General features: G+C 52.2%; 1 protein-coding gene across 1 annotated transcript in view; it reads left to right on the forward strand.

Annotated features, from left to right (window-relative positions):
- Cmip (c-Maf inducing protein) overlaps window positions 1-20,785 on the forward strand; it is a 203,001-nt gene that overhangs the window by 178,675 nt on the left and 3,541 nt on the right. The window contains exons 10-20 of the mRNA XM_028752396.1: window positions 506-859; window positions 7,294-7,359; window positions 9,047-9,073; window positions 9,370-9,418; window positions 11,553-11,660; window positions 14,642-14,758; window positions 15,541-15,681; window positions 16,285-16,332; window positions 17,375-17,521; window positions 18,086-18,191; window positions 19,125-19,195. Of these exons, the coding sequence (XP_028608229.1) occupies window positions 506-859; window positions 7,294-7,359; window positions 9,047-9,073; window positions 9,370-9,418; window positions 11,553-11,660; window positions 14,642-14,758; window positions 15,541-15,681; window positions 16,285-16,332; window positions 17,375-17,521; window positions 18,086-18,191; window positions 19,125-19,195 (1,234 nt within the window). The remainder of the gene's footprint in view (window positions 1-505; window positions 860-7,293; window positions 7,360-9,046; window positions 9,074-9,369; window positions 9,419-11,552; window positions 11,661-14,641; window positions 14,759-15,540; window positions 15,682-16,284; window positions 16,333-17,374; window positions 17,522-18,085; window positions 18,192-19,124; window positions 19,196-20,785) is intronic.

Raw genomic sequence — 20,785 nt, forward strand, 5'->3', positions numbered from 1 at the left:
AGGTGTGTCTGTGTTTACTCATTGAGCAGCTGTCTGTAGAGTGTCTACTGTGCTAGGCTATAGTAGGTTATGGGGATGAACAACTGGTTCTGGACTCCCAAGTCCAGTGCTCTTCCTACTGAGCTGTGTACCCCAAGCCAAGCCTCCTTCTTTGTTTCTAATAGACGTCACGACAGCTCCACCTTATTGTGGCCCTGTTACAGAGGTTTTAGGGAAACAGGCCGAGCTGATGTATGAGGGCTCAGGAGGTCGGGCTTGTGTCACCAATGGCCTTCTGGTTTGTTGTTTGGTTGGTTCTGTTGCTGTTGTTTTCGTGTGTTTTCAGATTTCTTTTTTGAGACAGAGACCCACTAGGTAGCTCAGACTAGCCTGAAATTCAGCAAGCATCCTCCTACCTCAGCATCCCAAGTGTAGAGAGACTCGTTAATCTCTGATCAGCGCTGCCCTTTCCAGCTGCCAGAGCTGACCCCCACCCACACTTGCTGTTTCTCTCCTCTCCCTCCAGCCGCGACAACTCCCCGAGCCTGAAAGAGATCCGGAACGGCTGCCAGCAGCCATGCGATCGGAAGCCCACCTTACCTCTGCGCCTGCTGCACCCCAGCCCGGACCTGGTGTCTCAGGAAGCCACGTTGTCTGAGCCACGGCTCAAGTCGGTGGTCGTGGCCTCCAGCGAGGTCCACGTGGAGGTGGAGCGCACCAGCACTGCCAAGCCGGCGCTGACAGCCAGCACGGGCAATGACAGCGAGCCCAACCTTATTGACTGTCTCATGGTCAGCCCAGCATGTGGTACCATGAGCATCGAGCTGGGCCCCCAGGCCGGCCGCACGCTCGGCTGCCACGTGGAGATCCTCAAACTCTTGTGAGTACCCTGGAACCCACCATGGGGGGGGGGGGGGGGGGACCAGGGTTTGGGAGGCTGGTCCTGCTGCCAGCCTGAATCCTATAGGGGTGGGTGTGTGCGCATGTGTGTGCTCGAGTTAAATGCAAACCGTGCAGAGGCAAGTGTGTCCCCGTACTAGGGAAGCTAAGGCAGGAGGATGGCTGCAAGCTCAAGGGCAGCCTAGGTACCAGCTACTGAATGAGACCCTGTCTCAAAAACAAACCGAAAAGCAAGTGTGTCTGTGAGTGGGAGGTTGGGGTTCTCCAGCACCCTGCAACATCACCAGCCATTCAGCCCTTGTCCTCAGTAACGGCACACGGAAACCTGAGTCGGGGTTCAGAGGGTAGAGATGTTTTCAGCCACCTGACTCATAAGCCAGAACAGGGGTTAGGGCATGTTGGGGTCTTCTGTGTTCCCAGGTAAGTACCATGGTGTCTTAAAGTTGAATATGTATACATGTTATACATGGTTACATATGGAACTGGGTACATGTCCCCCAGGTGTCACTTACTGATCTGTGTCCCTCCTGTAGTAGAGGGAGATTATGAAGGCAACAATCATCTATCATTGCTTCCTGTCACCCTTGAGAGGACTAGAGGCCCTGCTAAAAATTAGTGCCAGACTCTGTCCCTCAGCTGAGGCCAGGGGAGGGTATAACTCAATCTACGGATCTTACAGCCAGAGGAATAAAATTCCAGAATCCATTCCGGGCATCTGAGAACTGAGCTTGGATCTGGGTTTCCGTAAGGCAGGGAGGAGGCTCGTTTCTTTCCTGGCCAAACCCACAGCGCTCCGAGCCCCCTAGGCTCTTGGCTATGGACTCCTGTGAGCTACATTTCCTGGTAGCAGCCTTCCAGGCCAGAGCTGCCTGTCTTGGGCTGTTTCCCATGAACCCCAGGCCTTTTGCCATCTGAGTTCTCTGCAGACCTGAGAGACATCACACCACTGACAGAAGTTCACTCCCTTACAAACATTCATGACTGGGTGCTCTATTCCTTCTTGTTTGGCCAGACCTCCTGCTTGCTGTAGCTCCCAGGGTCAGGGCATGTCCGGGTTAAGAGTAGTCTGATGAACCAGGAAGGGTCCCTCCAAGCTGGCTATTAGGTCTCTCGGCCCTCAGACTTGCTGGATGTCAACAACCACCCACAGTTCAGAGGGCTCCAGTGTGCTTTGCATCAGGAAAGCAGGTTTAGGGTGGTGGATCTGAGTGCATGTCCCTCAGGTGCCACTAACTATAATCTGTGACATGAACCGGTCATGTGGCCTCTCTTGAGTTCAATCCTGTTGCCCCAGTCCAGAGCAGACACTGCCACACACAGATGGACACCCAGTGTGTGAGAGTCACCAGTCATAGCATAGTGTTTCCTGTCCTAAGATAGAGTCAGGGGTAAGGCACATTGCTAACCTCTTGACAACTTAGGAAAAGAACACTGTGGCATTCAACAGGCACAAGGGTGCCGAGAAGCCAGTATCTAACAGACACGACTTTATCTGTTGAGTAACACGAGACTGTCCCATCTCCTTGAGGCCTCAGCTGCCTTGTCTTGCACCATCTAAGAAGGGCTGCTGTGAGATTTCAGTAATGGGACAGTTTTCCCCCTCGTACTGTGGTCTTATTGAGAGTGACGGGAGCTAAATGAGAAGATGGAGCCAGGAGTGGAAGTGCAGGCTTTTAGTCCCAGTCCTCAGGAGGCAGAGGCAGGCTGGTCTGTGAGTTCAAGGCCAGCCTGGTCTTCATAGTGAGTTCTAAGACAGCCAGGTCCATAAACAGTCCTTGTCTCAAAAATGCCAATAAAAGTAAAAAGAAGAGAAGATGGTACACTGTGGAATTGAGACATCACCTCACAGGACGTTGTGAGCGTGAAGAAAGCCACACTCAGAACTCTGGGCGTGCCACTGGCTGCAGGGAGAATGTTCATTCGGCTAGCCAGTCAGTGTGTTATTCTTATCTGTTACAAGTTCCCTGAGACAGGCTTTTACATCGATGCAATGTGACACCTCTAAAAAGTCAACAAAAGCCTGAAGACCCTTGAGAAGGGATGTATTACAAAGACACATCAGGATTGATCTACTTTGAGTTAGCCTGGAGTAGGCCAAGTTGGCCAAGACCAGCTTGGAATCTACAGTAGGGAGAGCCTTGGGTTTTTTTCAGGGTCTTTATCCATTAATCCATCCATCCGTCCATCCATCTGTCCATCCGTCCATCTATCTGTCCGTCCATCTGTTCATCTATCCATCTTCCATCCACCATTCATGTCTATCCACCATCCATCCATCCTTCCATCTGTCCATCATCTGTCCATCAATCCATCTGTCCATCCGTCCATGCATGCACAATCCCCTTTTTATTATTAGATTCTTATTCTGTGTGGATTGGTGTTGTGCCTGCATGTATGTCTGTATGAGGGTCCTGGAACAGGAGTTACAGACAGTAAGTAGCGAACTGCCATGTGGGTGCTAGAATTGAACCTGGGTCCTCTGGAAGAGCAGGCAGCGTTCTTAACCACTGAGCCATCTCTCCAGCCCTATCCACATATTCTTGAAGCATTTGCTGACATCTATGCTAAGCCAGGGTCTGTGCTTGAAGCCGAAGGACACAAGCTGTTTTTCTCACCCTGTCTCTCACAGTATGAGGTGTACCGGTACCCAACACAGAGAGATCAAGAGCAGGGTGTGGTAAGGTATAGTGTAGGAAACCATGACAGTGGGGACACTTCCATCCATCCAGGAAAAAAGAACAGCTGAGGTGAAGGAAGGAGGGACGATGCCCCTGCTTCTGAGGTCCCCAGGAACTGCACATCCAACCCTTCTCAACCGCGTTCTGAGTTGAGTGTCTAAATCTCTTTTGAGTTCTCTAGTAGCTTTTCTACACAGAAAGGACCGTACTGTTTTATGTGTGTGTGTGTGGTATGCGAGTGTCATGCATACATGTAAAGGCGAGAGGAAGATAGTGGGCATTCTGCTCTGTCCCTCTTTGCCTTCTTCCTGAGACAGGGTCTCGCTAAATCTCGAGCAAGCCTCCATGATCCCACCCACCACAGCACTAAGGTTACAGACATACACTTTTTACATGGGTGCCGGGTTCTCGAACTCAGGACTGCATGCTTATTCAGCAAAAGCCTTAGCCGCTAAACCATCTCCCCAAGACCCAAGCATAGCCTTCTTCTGCAGTATGAGCTTGGTCACCTTTGGTGAGGCACTGGGTTGTCTAGCGGGCAGAACGTACAGGAGCCGGGATCCTGGGTTCAAGACTGAGCTCTGACCTGAGATTCAGGCTGAGATGCCGACATTTCAACCGTTTGTGTTTAAAACTTGGCGACAGTGACACCCACTGACCACGAGGTTCCTTGGAAGACCGCACGTGGACGCTGCATAGGAAGTCACGTTTCAGTGTGCTGGAGACCATGAGTCAGTTAAGGGTGGAGGTGATCTCGTTGTGGGAAGGCAAGCTAGCTGTAAAAACGGACTACCCCACCCCAACCCCCGGGAAGGAATCAAGGGAACAGGCACATTCTAACATGCATCCCTGCATCCTCTGAACTCAGAGGCCCTCGGTTGGCACAGTGCAGCAGGCTAGTGCCCTATCATGGCCTCCTCACCTCCGGTTACCTGTACCCAGATATCCGGTCCCTCCCTCTTCATGTGGGTGTTCCGGAGATGACGTGAACAAATTTGAGCCCAGTACGGGGCACAGTGCGTGTCTAGATGTCAGCCATAACACTGCTCAGACTTATCTGGCAGTGCCAGACTCTTCTGGTCATTCTTTTTCATGTTGTTGTCCAGTCTCTGGGCCTTTTCCTCAGAACCTTTCCAGGGTGTGATCTGTGTCCTGAAGTCTTTATCATGGGTTCATTTGGAGGGCGGTATGTCGGCAGTAGTCCAGAGCCAAGGATTATCTAAGCCATACTTTGTTAGAAGCAAGCGTTTGTTTTGTGCGGGTTGAAAAAACAGCAGACTTTAATTTCTGTGGGAAGCCCAGGTAGATGGGCAGGACACCCAAGCAAACAGGAGGTCAGCGGTGTTAAGATCAGGAAAGGTTGGGTTGGTGTGATTCGGTAGTGAGCTTACCCAACGTTCACAGAGTCCCAGTGCCCGCTCTTATCACTGCATAAACCGAGCATGATGGAGCACACCTGTCATCTCGACACTTGACAAGCAGAGGCGGGAGGACCAGGAGTTCAAGGCCATCCTCAGCTACTTAACAACTTTGGGGCTAGCCTGGGCTACATGAGATCCCTATCTCAAAATCAAAAACAAACAGAATGAATGGGACTGGAAGAACAAAGAAGGAAAAATAATGTGGGACCCTCATGAGTGCAGATAACAGCAGGAAGCCTCAATTCTGAATGTAAAAGAGGACCAGTAATACGGCTTAGAACTCAGGGCCAGCCATTCACCCAGCAGCTGAACCCATGAACCTTGTGGTATGAGAACAGGCTACCCGAGGTGTTGGGGACTTGGGTATAAATACAGTGTAAGTGCTGGGGGGTTGGGAATGTAGATCATGGCTTCAGGAGTACCTGAGTCACACTTCAGTTACCAGCGGAGATTTGTAGAAGGTCGCAAAGCATCTCCGAGCCTCAGTTTGCCCACGGTTCTCTGGAAGCTTTCCCCACATGGGTTGGGGAGGGGAGTCCACCCATCATCAGAGTGAGACCTTGTTGAGGTCTCTCTCATGATGTCTCTCCACTCTGCAGTCCGTCTTAGCCAGCCGCAGAGCAGCCTCTTCCCAGGGCCTGAAGCCTGCTTACATTATGCTCAGCCACATTTGCACTGTGGGGCAGCAGAGCCTGAAGCACGTGTCCTGCCTCACGTCTCGGTCGGTTATTCTCTGAGCAATAGTTTCACTGTGTCTCCAGGGTGCACCTCAGAGAAGGGAAGGCTCCATGAAGCAGAGCATGTCGGGCCCTCCCCTGTGTCTCTGCTTGAGGTACAAGCTCCTTACTTACCACACACACAAATGTCTGATTTTGGTAAGGTCTTGACGGTAGTCAGTCAGTCAGCTCAAGACCCAAGGGTCGGCAGGGTCTCAGTCAGGACTGTGTTAGCTCCAGCACTCTGCTTAACCTCTCTGAGCCTCAAGTTTCCTCTTCCGTTTAAATGGTGCGGGTCCTGTTTTACTTCATTATGTGTTTGCAAGGAGCAAACAGGTGGAGATACAAAGCTCTCGGCATAACGCACGTGTGTAGGAAAAGCTGAGGAAATACGTCACATTCTTTTTCAGTATTATATTGTGACTGCCAGCCAAGCCCAGTGGAAAAAGAGAGGTGGGCATCTAATACCAAGCAAAAGAGTATCTGTGTGTTAGGAGGATGTTCACCTCACATGTTGAAACCCTCGGATTATATCACCCTCCACATGGACACAGCATGGTGGCCCAGGCCTGTAAACTCGGAACCAGGAAGCAAGATCAGAAGTCCAGGGTCATCCTCAGCTATGTATCAAATGGCCAGACTAGGCTGCATGAGACCCTACCTAATTGTGTGTGTGTGTGTGTGTGTGTGTGTGTGTGGTGTGTATGTGTGTGTATGTGTGTGTAATGAGCAGTCACATATCATAGCATACATGTGGAGGCAGGGAACAGGTTGCAGGCTCTCATCTTCCACCATGTACATTCTGGGGCTCGAACTTGGATTGTCAGGCATTTGGGGACATACACTTTTACCCATAAGAGCCACCTCACCAGCCTTCAGACCCTGTCTAAAAAGAAAAAAAATGTTCTGGTGGCTGATGACACACAGTGGTCCAGATTGTGGTTTGTTGCTTGGTTCGTTTGCTTTTTTTCTTGAGTCAGTCTGTAGGCTTCCCCTTGTGTCTGGTCAGTCACAGAGGAGAGGGACAGGTGTGCTTGTACTACTGTGACACCACCACAGGCCATGTGGCTGGGACCACAGTGTCTTCCCAGTTCTGAGGAGACGGGCGCAGGTGTGATGGGTCTAGCGGCCCCTGGGGCCCTTTCTCAGTGCCCTCTCGGGGTCTTTTCTGTGCATAGATTTCTCACGTCATTTGAATTGGTTCAAGGTCCAACCTAATGGTCCTGTGTTACCCTTCCTTAAAGGCTCTCTCTCCAGATGTGTCCTACTCTGAGACCTTAGCCAGAGGTTCAGACATCAACCTGGATTTAAGGATTGGAGACCCAGAGTAGCCCCTCACCCTCAATGAAGCCTCAATGGGAGACAGAGAAAGTCTCAGTTCTGAGCAAGAAGGATATGAAATCCTGGGAAGCTGGATAGTTGTCCCCCAGTTGTTTGGAAGTCTGGAATGTTCTGTGTTAGGCTGTGGCTACTGTCTCTGAAGTAGGCTAAGCAGAGTCCATATTGTGTGCTAACCCCAGACACTTATATCTTATAGGATAGCGAGTGGAAGACCTCTCCCTGCTGACCACCCCTCACTGGTTTCCTCTCTCATTCTAGGTCCGACTATGATGACTGGAGACCGTCTCTGGCCAGCTTGCTTCAACCCATTCCATTCCCCAAAGAGTAAGTTCTACCAGGCCCCTCCCAAATGGAAGGAGAACCACAGGAGAGGGTGATGTCATTTTAAGGGGCTCACAGTGTCTCAGTGGGGAGAGGTGGGGGGTGAGGAGGGTGGTGGGACCCACAGCCAAGACATAGAGATGTAGCCTAGCTCAGGGCATCTCTGAAAACCCAAGAATTTGATAGGCGCAGCCTCAGGCCTCATGGCAGCAACGTAGGGACTCATTAAACTCAGAAGAGGCCCGAGCCATCTCTACCATGCCTATCCTATAGTGACTTTAATGGTTTTTATTACGGAACACGTGGGGACAGTAATACCCCCCCCACTCCCATTCCCTGGGAAACAGTGAAAATTGACAGGTAGTATAGCCACTGTGCTCTGGCAAGGCGGCACATGCCTATATAATTCACAGGTTTTCAACCTTCCTAATGTTGCGACTCTTCAATACAGTTCTTCATGTTGTGGTGACCCCCCCCCAACCATACAGTTATTCTTGTTGCTACTTCATAGTTGTAATTTTGTTACTACTATGAAGCGACTCTAAACATCTGATATGCAACCCCTATGAAAGGGTCTTTCAACCCCCACCCCCCACCCCAGGGGATCACACAGGTTGAGAAGCGCTGCCTATAATTCCAGTTTTGGGCTACCCTGAGCTACATAACAAAGCCCTGTCTGCAGAAGGAAGGAAGGAAGGAGGGAGGAGAGGCTGGTGAGGTGCTCTGGTGGCCAAGCATGCACCTAGCGTGTGCAACATCCTGGAGTCAATCTCCAAGCACCAAGAAGGACCAACAAGCAAAAAGAAGAGAAACTACATATAGAGCCATTTCAGGGCTGTTCAGGACAAGGCTAGCTGTATAAACTGAGCCTTAATGGCCGTTAGCTAACAACACTCTGAATGTAGCCAGAAATGGACCCTCTGTGTCTCTTTCGCCCACCGTCATACTGACAATGAATTCCTCACGGGAAGCATCACTGTGCAGTGGGGTCATCGCTGTGCGGTGGGTCGCAACCTACAGCGAGCTCCAGCTCAGCCCCAGGCCTTGCATGCCTGCAGGTCTGTTTTGACAGATTGGAAGCTGCTGGGCCTTGGGAGGTACTTGGGGCTCTCTGCAGAGCCCATTAGTGAGCCTGTGTTTATGAAGCAGCTCCTCAGAGGGGGACATTACACCCAGTAATTGCCCCATTTGCTGGCCTGGGCTCATTCCCTCAGGGCTCCGGAGAATGGAGACCGGAGAAATCTGACTCCTCAGAGCCTTCTCTGTCTGTGGCATCATTGGCTACAGCAGCTGTCCCCACAGGCCCTGGGACCCGCTTGACAGTGGCCCATGATGCAATTCACTTGGAAGAATGGTCCCTGATTGCCTGGCAGAGTACGCTGGTAATTAGTGCAGCCTCGCCTTAATTGTGGAACAATTAACAAACACACCTGGGTCCCTGGAGCCCCGTGTGTGCCTGAAGGCGTTCATGCACTTCTGCAGTTGACAGGTGTGGGCCTAGTGTTGACTTTGGGGACGCTAGTGGCTCAGCCTGTTCATCCCCACCTTGTCAAAGGAGGGCCGCATTGGGTACCCACGTTTCTTTGTCAGTTTTCTCTACATTCTTCGAATCAGAGCTAAAATCTAGTAGTCCCCGGAGGAAGTGGGCATCCGAGGCCTCTAACTGCCTGTCTCTTTGTTTTCGGTACAGAGCTCTTGCACACGAGAAGTTTACAAAGTGAGTATGCCAGGGGCACCCACCCCACCTTCTCCCGCTGCGAGTGTCCCCTGAACCCGGTCACCTCCACATCCCTGCCACCACCAGCCTCCTTCCCCCACCCCATTCTCTGGTCCACATGTATTTTTGGAGGCTGCAGAGACATCTCCTGAGCTGTCCCCTGTGACACACACTCAAGCCCTGCTATGTGCCCCGCCTTGTCTACCCCCACCTGCGTCTGGCCTCTCTTCCATCCCTCCCCAACTCCTCCCTGTCCACTCAGGCCTGCAATTGACCCACCCTCCTCTTCCTTCCAGGGAACTGAAGTACGTGATTCAGAGGTTTGCAGAAGATCCAAGACAGGAAGTAAGCCTTTTTCTTTTTTACTTTTTTTTTTTTCCCCACTCGTTTATTGGGGATGGGACCTAAGCAAACACTGAGCCGTCCCTCAGCCCAGTGAGATTTTTTTCTACAGTAGGAAAAAAAAAAGTTTGGGGCCACCTAGGTCTCCTAGCAGAGGCTACTGAGTCACCAGATCCTTAGTACAGACGACACAGGCTCCAGGCCCTGTGTGCAGGCACAGCCTCTTTTCCCTGTGTGGAGTCACCCAGATGTGGTCTCGGACTGTCATTTGGCAGACAGTGTCTCTATGCCACTTGGCTTGAGAGTGGATCCTCCGTGGAATGCCCAGCCAGCTTCCAGTCAGCTTTGTGGTCCTGCGTTTGTGCTGCTAGTGTGGAGGTCCCTGGGCCAAGGAAGGAATCATCGCTAAACTCTGAGCTCTCACAAAAGCTCTGAGCTTCAGGAAACCAAGGGCAGATTAAACTTTTGCCCCCGCCTCAGACACACGAATCAACCCTTATAGCCCCAAGGGGAAGCCATTCGTATCCCTTCAGGACTTCAGAATCACCCCGAAAGCCAGGCAGTGGTGATGCACACCCTTAGTCCCATTGTTTGGAAGGGAGAGCAGGCCTCTGAGTTCAAGGACTGTCTGGTCTACAGAGCTAATTCCGGGATAGCCAGAAGAAACAGAGAAACTCTGTCTCAAAAAAAAATAAAAATAAAAAAGAATCACTGATATCCCCCCACCCCGCCCTCTCAGACTTGGGAAAATGGAACTTTCTTAAGTCATTAACTTCTCATACCAAATAACCAGATGTGGTAAGGGCACACTGGCGCTGCCCAGAAGCATACATTCATGACGTGTGACCCAGTCTCTCAGGTCCCAAGTCTAGGTGCTGTAGGGAAACCGTCTCCAGACCTCCTTGCTTGCCTACAAGTCAGGCCCCCCACTAACCCTCATGATTCAAGATCCCTGGATCCGGTCGGACCCAGACCATGTGTTGTAAGCATCCTTCCTGCTTCTTATACAATCTCCAGGCCGCAGTGGGAAACCTCGGTCTGGAAAGTTCTAGCTCCATCACAGGTTTTACAAGCCATCTTCAGAGGCAGGGGGATGGGGAGGGGGGCAGAAAGGCTAATGAGGAAATGTCACCAGCTATGGTCTCAGTTGTCCTTAAGCCTGAAGCTGTGTGCGTGTGTGGGATCACAGTGGGTAGGTGTGGGCGTGTAAATGCGTGTGTATATATGTGTGCATGTATGGGATCACAGTGGGTAGGTGTGTGTGTGTGTGTGTGTACATGTGTGGGGTCACAGTGGGTAGGTGTGTGTGGGTGGACGTGGAATCCTGTACCCATACGCTTGTTCCTACACACAGCTCTGGGGAGGAGAGACAGAAGGCTCATTTTGGGGTCCCTGACAGTGTTCCTACCCTAGACAGAGACCAATCAATAGAGAGGGACACATGGACAGGCAGGTGAGGATGAGAGCTCAAGCAGGGTTGGAGAAAGCTTGAGATTAACAGGCCAGGCCTAGAGAGTGGGATGACTGCCCACACTGAAAAGGCAGAGAATAGGCCAGAAGAAGGCAGGTATCCCAGGCCTAAGGGTTACTGATCAGCCCCAGACAGGAAGCAGCAGAGAGCCAGGGAGAGGACTTGGGCAGAGAGAGGTGCAGAGACCCAAACAGAAAAGAGAGAGGACACTGGTGTGGTAGCTCACGCTTTTAATCCCATCACTTGGTAGGCAGAAGGTAGATCTCTTGAGTTTGTGTCAAGCCTGGTCTACATGTCAAGTTCCAGGACAGCCGGGGCTACACAGAGAAACCCTGTCTTGAAAAACATCAAAAAGAAAAAGAAAAGAGACAGGAAGTGACCCACCTGGGGAAAACATAGAAAGCAGATATGGAGACAGTCCCTGTTTGAGGCTGCTCTGCCCCGCAAGGCCATACTCTGTCTTCCTCAGAGTGCTTCCCCGCTAGGCCTCAGGACTGTCCTAGAGATCTAAAGACACGTGGCTGGACTTCAAAGTGTGGAGGGCAATGCTTATGAAGCTAAAGGAAGTTCATGCATTTCCTGACGGCTTGGCTTGAACACCATTCACACTACCTCAGTACCTGAGACTGTTCAGAACTGACGATGTGTCTTGTCTTCTCCTCACAGGTCCACTCGTGTCTGCTGAGCGTTCGGGCAGGCAAGGATGGCTGGTTCCAGCTCTACAGCCCTGGAGGGGTGGCCTGTGATGATGACGGGGAGCTGTTTGCCAGCATGGTACGTGGGGTCCCCACAGGAAGTTGCTGGTGGACGTTGAGTTGTTCTAGCCTGAATTACACAGCCTGTGTAACTGTGGCCTGCCTGCAAGTCTCCTGGCCAGCACAGTGCCAGCCATGAAGAGGAAGGTGACCAGAGGGAGAGTGTCTTAGTTAGGGTTCTACTGCTGTGAACAGACACCACAACCAAGGCAACTCTTGTAAGGACAGCATTTAATTGAGGCTGGCTTACAGGTTCAGAGGTTTTGTCCATTAGCATCAAGACGGGTGCGTGGCAGCATCCAAACAGGCATGGTGCAGGAGGAGCTGAGAGTTCTACATCTTCATCTGAAGGCTGCTAGCAAAATGCTGACTTCCAAGTATCTAGGACGAGGGCCTTAAAGCCCACACCCACAGTGACACACCTACTCCAAGAACACACCTCTAAATATTGGCCACTCCCTAGACCAAACATATTCAAACCACCACAGAAAGTTTCACTAATTCCTGCTTACTGGGCCAAGAGCCTGTCACCTGCTCTGGGACATACAGAGAGAGGAAGTGACCTACCCAGAAGGAAATATAGAAAGCAGATACAGAGATGGGGCTTATTTGGGAGTGCTCTGCCATGCAAGGCCACAGCCTTGTCTCTGTGTGTACGTGTGTGTGTGGAAAAAAAACGTTGATCAGACTTGGTTGTTATGGTGACGTTCTATGCAAGGGACGGGTACATCATGGCACAAGGTACTCTAGAGCCACCTGCTTGGCCAGTCCTTACAATGAGGGGCTTAGGACCCCAGACTCAGGGTGCTTATCCCCGCCTCAGATCAAAATACTGAGGTCACTAAAACATCTTCAGTGGCTTCTGGTACTTTCTTACCATAGAGCAGTGGTCCTCAACCTTCCTAACGCTGTGACCCTTTAACACAGTTCCTCATGTTGTGGTGACTCCCAGCCATAAAATTACTTCATTGCTACTTCATAACTGTAATTTTGCTGCCGTTATGAATCATAATGTAAGTATCTGTTGTGCAGGATATCTGATATGTGACCCCTGTGAAGGGGTTGTTTGACACACACACATACACACACCCAAGGGGTTGTAACCCACAGGTTGAGAACCACACTGATCCAGAGCTTTCTGTCAGCCAAGCCCTGTGCTCAGCGCTTTTGAATCCGTGTACCAAGCCTGCCACGGAATCACACCTGGGCCTCGAGAGGCCCAGAGAAGTCTCGTGGCTTGCTTGAAAAGACTTCTTTACAAGCTCTTTGTAGACCAGATTACTGTCTAGAGGTAGTGGCTTCTTCTGTGGCAGAGGGACACAGATTCCACTTTGCCCAGAAGATCTGCCCAAGCAGCCAGGGACCTCAGGCGCCTGTGTTCCCTGACACACCCAACTCCATTCACAGATCACACATTCTTCTGAGGTCATGTGATGTGGAGAAAATGCAGGCATCCGTTAGACCTGGGCCTGGGGTCACTGCTAAGTCTTCCATTAGTCTGTCTAGGCTCCAGCTTCCTCATAGGTGAACCAAGACAAAGAGAGGCTTTGCCAGGGCACCGTAGGTAGCAGTTGTATGCAGTGTCAGGCATGAGATACTCACTGAGCCACCCAGGGACTCCTTGACCTCAACTTGGCTCAGCTAATCTCTTTCTCTCTCCTAGGGACTAGTTGGTAGGTTAAACAGCTACCACAGTGAATTTGGCAAAGATCTATGCAATGACGATAGATAGGCGTGTTCTCTCAGACACCACCTCAAGGGCCTTATTTTTAGCTCCTTTTCCTTACGCATCTGCTCCAAGCCCCTCGCCTGCTCCCCTGGACCTGCTTTCTGAATGTCCTGTGTACCTAGAAACACGCTCAGCCGCCACCTATTTGAGCCACGTCTCGCTTACCATTGCCTCTCTAACTTCCTCTGATGTCACAGATTCGCCGTGGCAATGCATGGCGTTTCCCCCACCCCCATCGTGCGGTGATTCAGTGTGAGAGAGGGCTCAGGGAGCGACTCCCGTCAGAGTGATTCTGTTTGTATGCCAGAGTTGTTAATGATGGGGCAGAAGAATACGTAGATAGGGAAGGAAGCAGGCAGCCGCGGGGATGCAAGTGTGTTGTTTCCATGGAGACACATGGCGAAAAGTGGTCCTCGAATTAGGCTGTCTCTTCCAGAGGATGTTTGAGCTCCCCTGCCTCTGTTGACAGGTTGGGGAGCCCTGCTCATATACCGTCACCTTTAAGTACAAGACAGACAGACAGACACAGACACACACACACATACACATACACCTCCCAGCATATCTCAGGAGGGAGCAGGATTTGCTCGGTGACTGATCTCTTCAAGCAGCTTTTGATTTGGTATCCCAGAGAAAGCAGAGCCCAGAACACGCCAACTGCCATGCGACTTGGGTCCGTTGTCCCCCACCTAGCAAGGACTGCCTAGAAATTTCCGCCCAGTACCCTCTGTGCTAGGAATTTACAGGACCTAATACCAATAGCCCCTGAAGGGAGCTGGGGAAAAGGGGACTCTTTTTTTTTTTTTTTCCTGTAGTAAAATAGTGAGACCGTGAGTGTTAACGCCTTGTCTGGGAGCATCCCAGCATGCTGGTATAACAGATCTTCGGCCATCAGCACCACCCGTCTCTGAAACACTGTGTCCTCTTCTGCCTTACCTCTGACCCTTTATTGCTAATCCATGATTCCCCTGGACAACTTCAGCAGCCACTGCCTTGCCTGCCTGGGTGACTGTGCCTGTTGCCTGCACCCCATCCCAGTATAGTCTCATGTATGCCCTGTGTCACTCAACATGACATCCTCGGTCACTTTCCACAGGGAACGGTCTGGCCGGCACTGGAGACAAGGCAGTTGGCACAAGCAGGGAGGGTCACCGTTTTCCTGGTTTTCCACCTGTTCCTGCAACACTGAGGGGACGGGGCTGGTGCTGGGGATCTTATATGACACCACAGTGGTGTCATGGTTGCTTCACCGGAGTCTTTTTCCCTCCCAGGTGCACATCCTCATGGGCTCCTGTTACAAGACCAAAAAGTTTCTGCTCTCATTGGCAGAAAACAAGCTGGGCCCCTGCATGCTCCTGGCCCTGAGAGGGAACCAGACCATGGCAGAGGTAAGCCCTGGTCCCCATTTACCAATGCATAGGACCTGTGTGAGGGGCAGGCAGTGTGGGCAAGGTGTGGTGTGGTTGTAGCCCCCTGGGTGTGCAGCTGTTCTTCTCAGGCTGCTGCTGGTTCATTCCAGTTGGGATCTAGCAAGTTGATCATAATCATCTAGAAGTTTCTGTTCTGATTACCTTGTATTGTATAGCAACCGTCTGCACGCGGAGCACATAACAGACCAAGGGGGAGCCAGGTTTTCCTGGGCTGTTTTTCCTTGGGTCTCCTAGAGTTCTCATGGGGGTTGGAGCCCATGGGGTCTTTCACAAGGCTTCCTTCTCTGACTGGAGGGCTGAGGCAGCCCAGCCTCTCTCTGCTTTGTGTGGTTTGGGGGGTCACTACTCAAGTTTTCAAGAGCACAAGCCCAGGAGCCTCAGGTCACTTCTAACTGTTCCTCCTCTGTCCCCTAACTGTTCCACAGAGTCCCCACAATGCCACACACTCCCAGAGCTCTTGTCCCCTGAGCTATAACAGCTGTCAGAATTGGGCAGCACCACCCTTGCCACACTCTACTCTCTAAAAGCAGTCACCAAGCTAACCATCAGTCAGTCATGGCATGCGAACAGGTCTCCCCACCTTACGAGAAGGAACAGGCCCATTGGGAAAACCTTAAGTTTCCCTGGAAGTAGGATTGAAACATTAGCATGGGACTAAAGCAGAGAACGCCAGACTTTGAAAACAGCATATGCCAAGGTCCGGTGGCAGGCCGTGACACACCCTCAATGACTCCCGGCAGATCCTGTGTTTGATGCTGGAATACAATATCATCGACAACAACGACACCCAACTGCAGATCATCTCCACCCTGGAGAGCACAGATGTGGGCAAGCGCATGTATGAACAGCTGTGTGACCGGCAGCGGGAGCTGAAGGAGCTGGTAAGTTCTCCACTGCCCGCCGTTCTCAGAGCGTGAGACAGCCCCTTGTGACCGCCGCCCCACACCCAGAGAGTTGGGGACGGTTCCCTGTACTTCTCCCGTGACTCTAGATGGACACAGAGAGATAAAGCGGGCGGACTGAAGTCACACAGCCCACTTCCACTTCGGTGCAGGGGCCCATGTGTCATTGTCGTCCCTGGTCCTAGTTGAGAGGGTGTCTCTGTATATGTGTGCACTCTACAGCAGTGGTGCACTCTACAGCAGTGTAGTTCTTTACCCTTGAACCACCCTTCCTTCCCCACTCTGGCTCAGGGCCTAAGGTGTGCACAGCCCAGGTGTAACCAGCCTCACCACGAGACATACGTATACAACTTGTCTATCGCCTGCCAGGACTCTGGGTGGAAGTGGGTGCCACTTTTCCCCGAGATCCCATCCGGGTGACATCACCTCCCATCAGAACATCTACACTTGCACCTCCGCCAGTGTTTCTCAGTGTCACATATACCATAAGCTGCCTGTGCTGTGGCCGCCGTGGCTTCATGAAGCCGGTGACAGTGGACGTGTGTCCCAACTGGTCTCGTCTCATTTTTTTTTTTTTTACAGCAAAGGAAAGGCGGACCCACCCGGCTAACACTGCCCTCCAAGTCCACGGTAAGTAGGTTTTAGTCTCTTGTGGGGTGGGGTGAGGTAGGGCGAGATGCACAGAGCAGGAAGGTGAGAGCTGTCCGGCCGCTGGGATGAGGGATGATTGAGAACGGGGAGCACAGGTGTCTACCGTGGGACAGGGAGACAGGCCAGCTCTTCCAGGAGGTAAATGGACTGAAGGGACAGAAATGGAAAAGCAAGCAGACTCAAGACATCACACTAAAGCTTTCTGTTGATACAGAGGCTGGGGTTGCGGCTCCCAGGTAGCGCACCCGTTCAGCCTTTGTGAGACTCTAGCTCCAGCTCCTGAGAACAACAAAAGATTGCTGGTGACATCAGCAGGATTGCTTAGGGGTTGCTGGTAACCATGGTAATAATAGCAAAAAACGGGCACTGGACTGCGTTTGATCATTTCCCCACTTCCTGACGTCTTTGGGGATCTGATTTCCTGCTACCCCCTATCCTCAAGGCATGACTCTGTCCTCATGGACCAGGAAGTCTGCTCAGGCTCCAGCCACTGTGTCTCCATCCCAGCCAGCAGGAAAGGAGGAAGCGGCAGGGAGCAGCCCGCCCTTCCCTTGGAGAGCCTTCCTAGAAGTTCTGTTTTTCTGTCTGGCCATATTTAGCTGCAAAGAATGCTGGGAAATGAGCTGTAACTGAGGGGACAGCTAAAAGTCAAAGACAAGAACCTCACAGTCCAAGGCGTTCGGCATGTGTCCTGCCGGCTTGGAGCTGAGGGTGGTGGCCGGCAATTCACATGGAAAACTGCTTGACGAGAGGGTGTGCTCACACACACCGACACACACACACACCACGCATGTGCATGTGCACGCTCTGCTTGGGAGGGTGCTGGCCTTGGTTATAACCCAGCTGTGACTCAAAAGTTATGAGTCATATCACAGGCTGAGCCACCACCCCACAGCTTCTGGGGACACGAAGCCCTCAGGGTGGTCAGAGACAGTGTTGACTGCAGGCGAGGCAGAGTTGGATAAGGCCCACTCGATAACTACCCCCGGCCTGCCCTGAGCATCATGCCCACCCACTGCAGGATGCGGACCTGGCCCGCCTGCTGAGCTCTGGCTCCTTTGGAAACCTGGAGAACCTCAGCTTGGCCTTCACCAACGTCACCAGTGCCTGCGCCGAGCACCTCATCAAACTGCCTTCCCTCAAGCAGCTCAATCTGTGGTCCACGCAGGTGCTCACCCCACCCTGCCCTCTTCCTCCCCCCTGTACTTGACGTTTCCACCCAGAGCCCACTTGCTCTACACACATAGCCCTAACCCACTCCCCCAGACAAGAGGAGGTTGGTGGCCTTGTGCCCATTTCCTAGTTGGGAACACTGAGGCCCAGGGCAGTTCCTGCACAGACTCCTGAGTTGGGAGACACAGGGCTGAGAGTTCACCTCTGTTCACCTCTCCAGCTTGTCACTGAGAGGTTTACACACGAGTGTTCTCTTAGAGCCTGCTGGGTTCCAGCTTAGTACACTGGCCTAGCTCTCTGGAATATACAAGTTCCTCTATCCCTGGAAAAGACCCCTCAAGCACTGCCTTCAGGCTTAGGCGCCTTAGGCCAGATACTCACAGAGTGGCCCTTGCCTGGCCTATGTCCCTATGTCCTTGTCAGAAACTAGACCTGAAACTCTTTGAAAAGAAGGTCATGACCTCATAGCCAGATCCCACCCCACCCCCCACTCCTGCCCCCCAGTCTTAGGTCCCCTTCTCTAGGCCTGGAGAAGCTAAGAATCCATGTGCCCCCACAGTTTGGAGATGCCGGCCTGCGGCTCCTGTCGGAACACCTCACTATGCTCCAGGTGCTGAACCTGTGTGAGACCCCAGTCACCGACGCGGGCTTGCTGGCCCTCAGCTGTGAGTACCGGGTCTTGCATTAGGTGGGCTGACCCCAAGCCAGGCACCTTGGGAAGGGAGAAGTTCATTAAGGACCATTTTGTAGCAGACCTGTTGCATGCTGGCACAGGCCAGGCGCTGAGAGCTAGCGGAAGAGTGTCCCCACCCTTAGGGAACTAGAAGTCTAGAGGAAAGGGGGAAGTCTGTGAGATGATCCCCAGATGCTCCAGGACCTGTCTTGAGAAGCATTTAGTAACGGGCCTGGGGAGGGGCTGGGATGCTGATTTCACAGAGCTGATCAAGGGGGTATTGATCATGCTCCAGTTTCCCTGTTTTCTAACCTGAGAGCTTAGGCTGGAGGCCTCGGGCTCTCAAATAGCCAAACAGGTTTTTGGGAGGTGACAGAGAGAGTGTGACAGTCTGCCACAAAAGTGACACTGACATTGCAAGTCTGTGGACTGGTCCTACACAGTGGGAGCTCTGAGATGGGGAAAATGAACAATACTGAACCAACTTTCTGGGAGGCATCCGGAAGGTGGGGGCCCTTCGAGTGGACACTGCAGAATCCCCACTTGTCTGGTCCCCTCGGGGTCTCAGCAGAAGGATTTGGATGTGTCTGCAGCAAGCATTTGTGCGGCTCCATAGTGAACCCCACCTTGAGGTTTGCTCTGGAGACCAAAAGTCAGAGATGTGAGCCAGCAGTACCAGAAGCATCCAAGATCCCCACGGGAGGGGGAAGGGCAGGACCAGACCTGAAAGGGAGAGAAGGTCAGAGGTCAGGGACCAAGAAAAGACCCCAGAGCGTGAAGTGGGCTTCCTGTTGGTCGTGATGGCTGAACTCACACCATGGAAGCTCCCTCACACATCCACACTGAGAGTTGGCTTAAGTATCCCCCTCCTGCCCTGGTCTTTCGTGTGGGCTCACTGTCTGTCTGTTTGTCTATGCTTACCCAGCCATGAAGAGTCTTTGCAGTTTAAATATGAACAGCACCAAGCTCTCGGCTGACACCTATGAGGATCTGAAGGTAAGCCCTCCCTGCTGGTTCCTTCCCTCCCTCCCTAGTCTGGCCACCCCCTCCCTCCCTGGCCAACCTTAGAAATACTTCTCCAGCACAATGGCTGGCATACCAAGAGCAGACAGGGAGGGGGGAGGGGGAGGGGAGGGTGACAAAAGCAGCCAGGGTTGACAGCATAGAAGTGGGAATCTATATGGTATGGGGAAACCAAAGACCACTCGTTCCAAAAAGAGGCCTCATGATGTTGAATCCAAAGGATAAGAAGTCTGGGATGTCCAGAGTAGGGGGGTTGGAATATGCAAAGGTTCTGAAGCAGAGAACTCAGGTAGGCCCTGGCCATAGCAAGCCTAGCTAGAAAGTGAGGGGGCGGGGGGTTCTGATGGAAGTCCCCATGGATCACAGAAGGACTAGATTTTATCCAGTTTCAGAATCCCTGGGGACTCTTGGAGGAGTACCAAGTCATAGTTTTAAAACCTTAGCTGTTGTCTGGAAGATGAACTGTGGGAGTGGGGCCTAGGGTAGAAGCAAGCCATGTGTTCACTGGGCTGGGGCAGGCTCTCCAAGGCCTGGCATGGCGACTGGGCAGGGAGAGGGGAGTGTGAGTGTGGCAGGCGGCATGTTTCATCCATCAGAGCACACATGCTTCTTAGGGAGGTGGAGGCAGGGCCTTCGGCACTTCCTGCTTTGGGTCCCAGAAATGCCGTATCATCCTGGAAGCAGATGTCAGAGGATCCCCATAAGCTGTTGGTCAGGGTCCTTCACCGGGGTCTCCCGGTGGCCCTGCAGCTACTACCAACTGCTGTCTTTGGTCTTCTCATAGCTGGGCTTGCTCTCTGGTCCAAGCATAGCACCTGCCAGTGGACAGACTCACGCCACTTCTGATGTCTCTGAGGCCACCTGCCCTGTGCTCTGATGGTTCACTATGCAGTCCAGCCCAAGTTTTCTGTACCAAACAGCATCTGCCATGATTTGTGACCAGAGAGGTCCCTGAATCCCGGAAGGCACAGAATTTAGGGGGCAACAGTAGGAGGGGTAAATGGCCCACACCTGTAGAGCTAGGCCCACTTTAGTTGCCTCTACAGACCAGTGCTCACATCATTGGGTCAGGCTTGGAAGAAGTGTGGCCCCAGGACCCACACCTAGCTACATTTGACAAACACAGGGGTGGGGATGGGGGTGGGGGGACGGCGGGGCCAGCTGAGCATGCTGCAGTTTGAGAAGCATAGCCGTCAGGGTGCCCTGCACTCAAGTCCCCAAAAGCCACAGAGCCCCTGAAATCAAATGAGAGACTGCTTATGAGGAAAATCCACTCTCCTTTTATGTTTCTTGAGAGAGACAGAGAGAGAGAGAGAGAGAGAGAGAAACAGACAGACAGACAGACAGACAGACAGGCGTGTGTGGCGGTACACTCAGAGGGCATCAGAATCTGTGGAGCTAGAGTTATAGGTGGTTGGGAGCCATCTGACACAGGTGCTGGAAGCAATGGCAGATCTCTCTAATTCCTATCTTTAAAAAAAAAAATTATTGCTTGCTCTCCTCCCACCCATCCCACTGTGTGTGTGTGTGTGTGTGTGTGTGTGTGTGTGTGTGTGTGTGTGT

The sequence above is a fragment of the Grammomys surdaster genome, unplaced genomic scaffold, assembly GCF_004785775.1.
Source record: "Grammomys surdaster isolate TR1022 unplaced genomic scaffold, NIH_TR_1.0 128, whole genome shotgun sequence".
Taxonomy (NCBI): Eukaryota; Metazoa; Chordata; class Mammalia; order Rodentia; family Muridae; genus Grammomys; species Grammomys surdaster.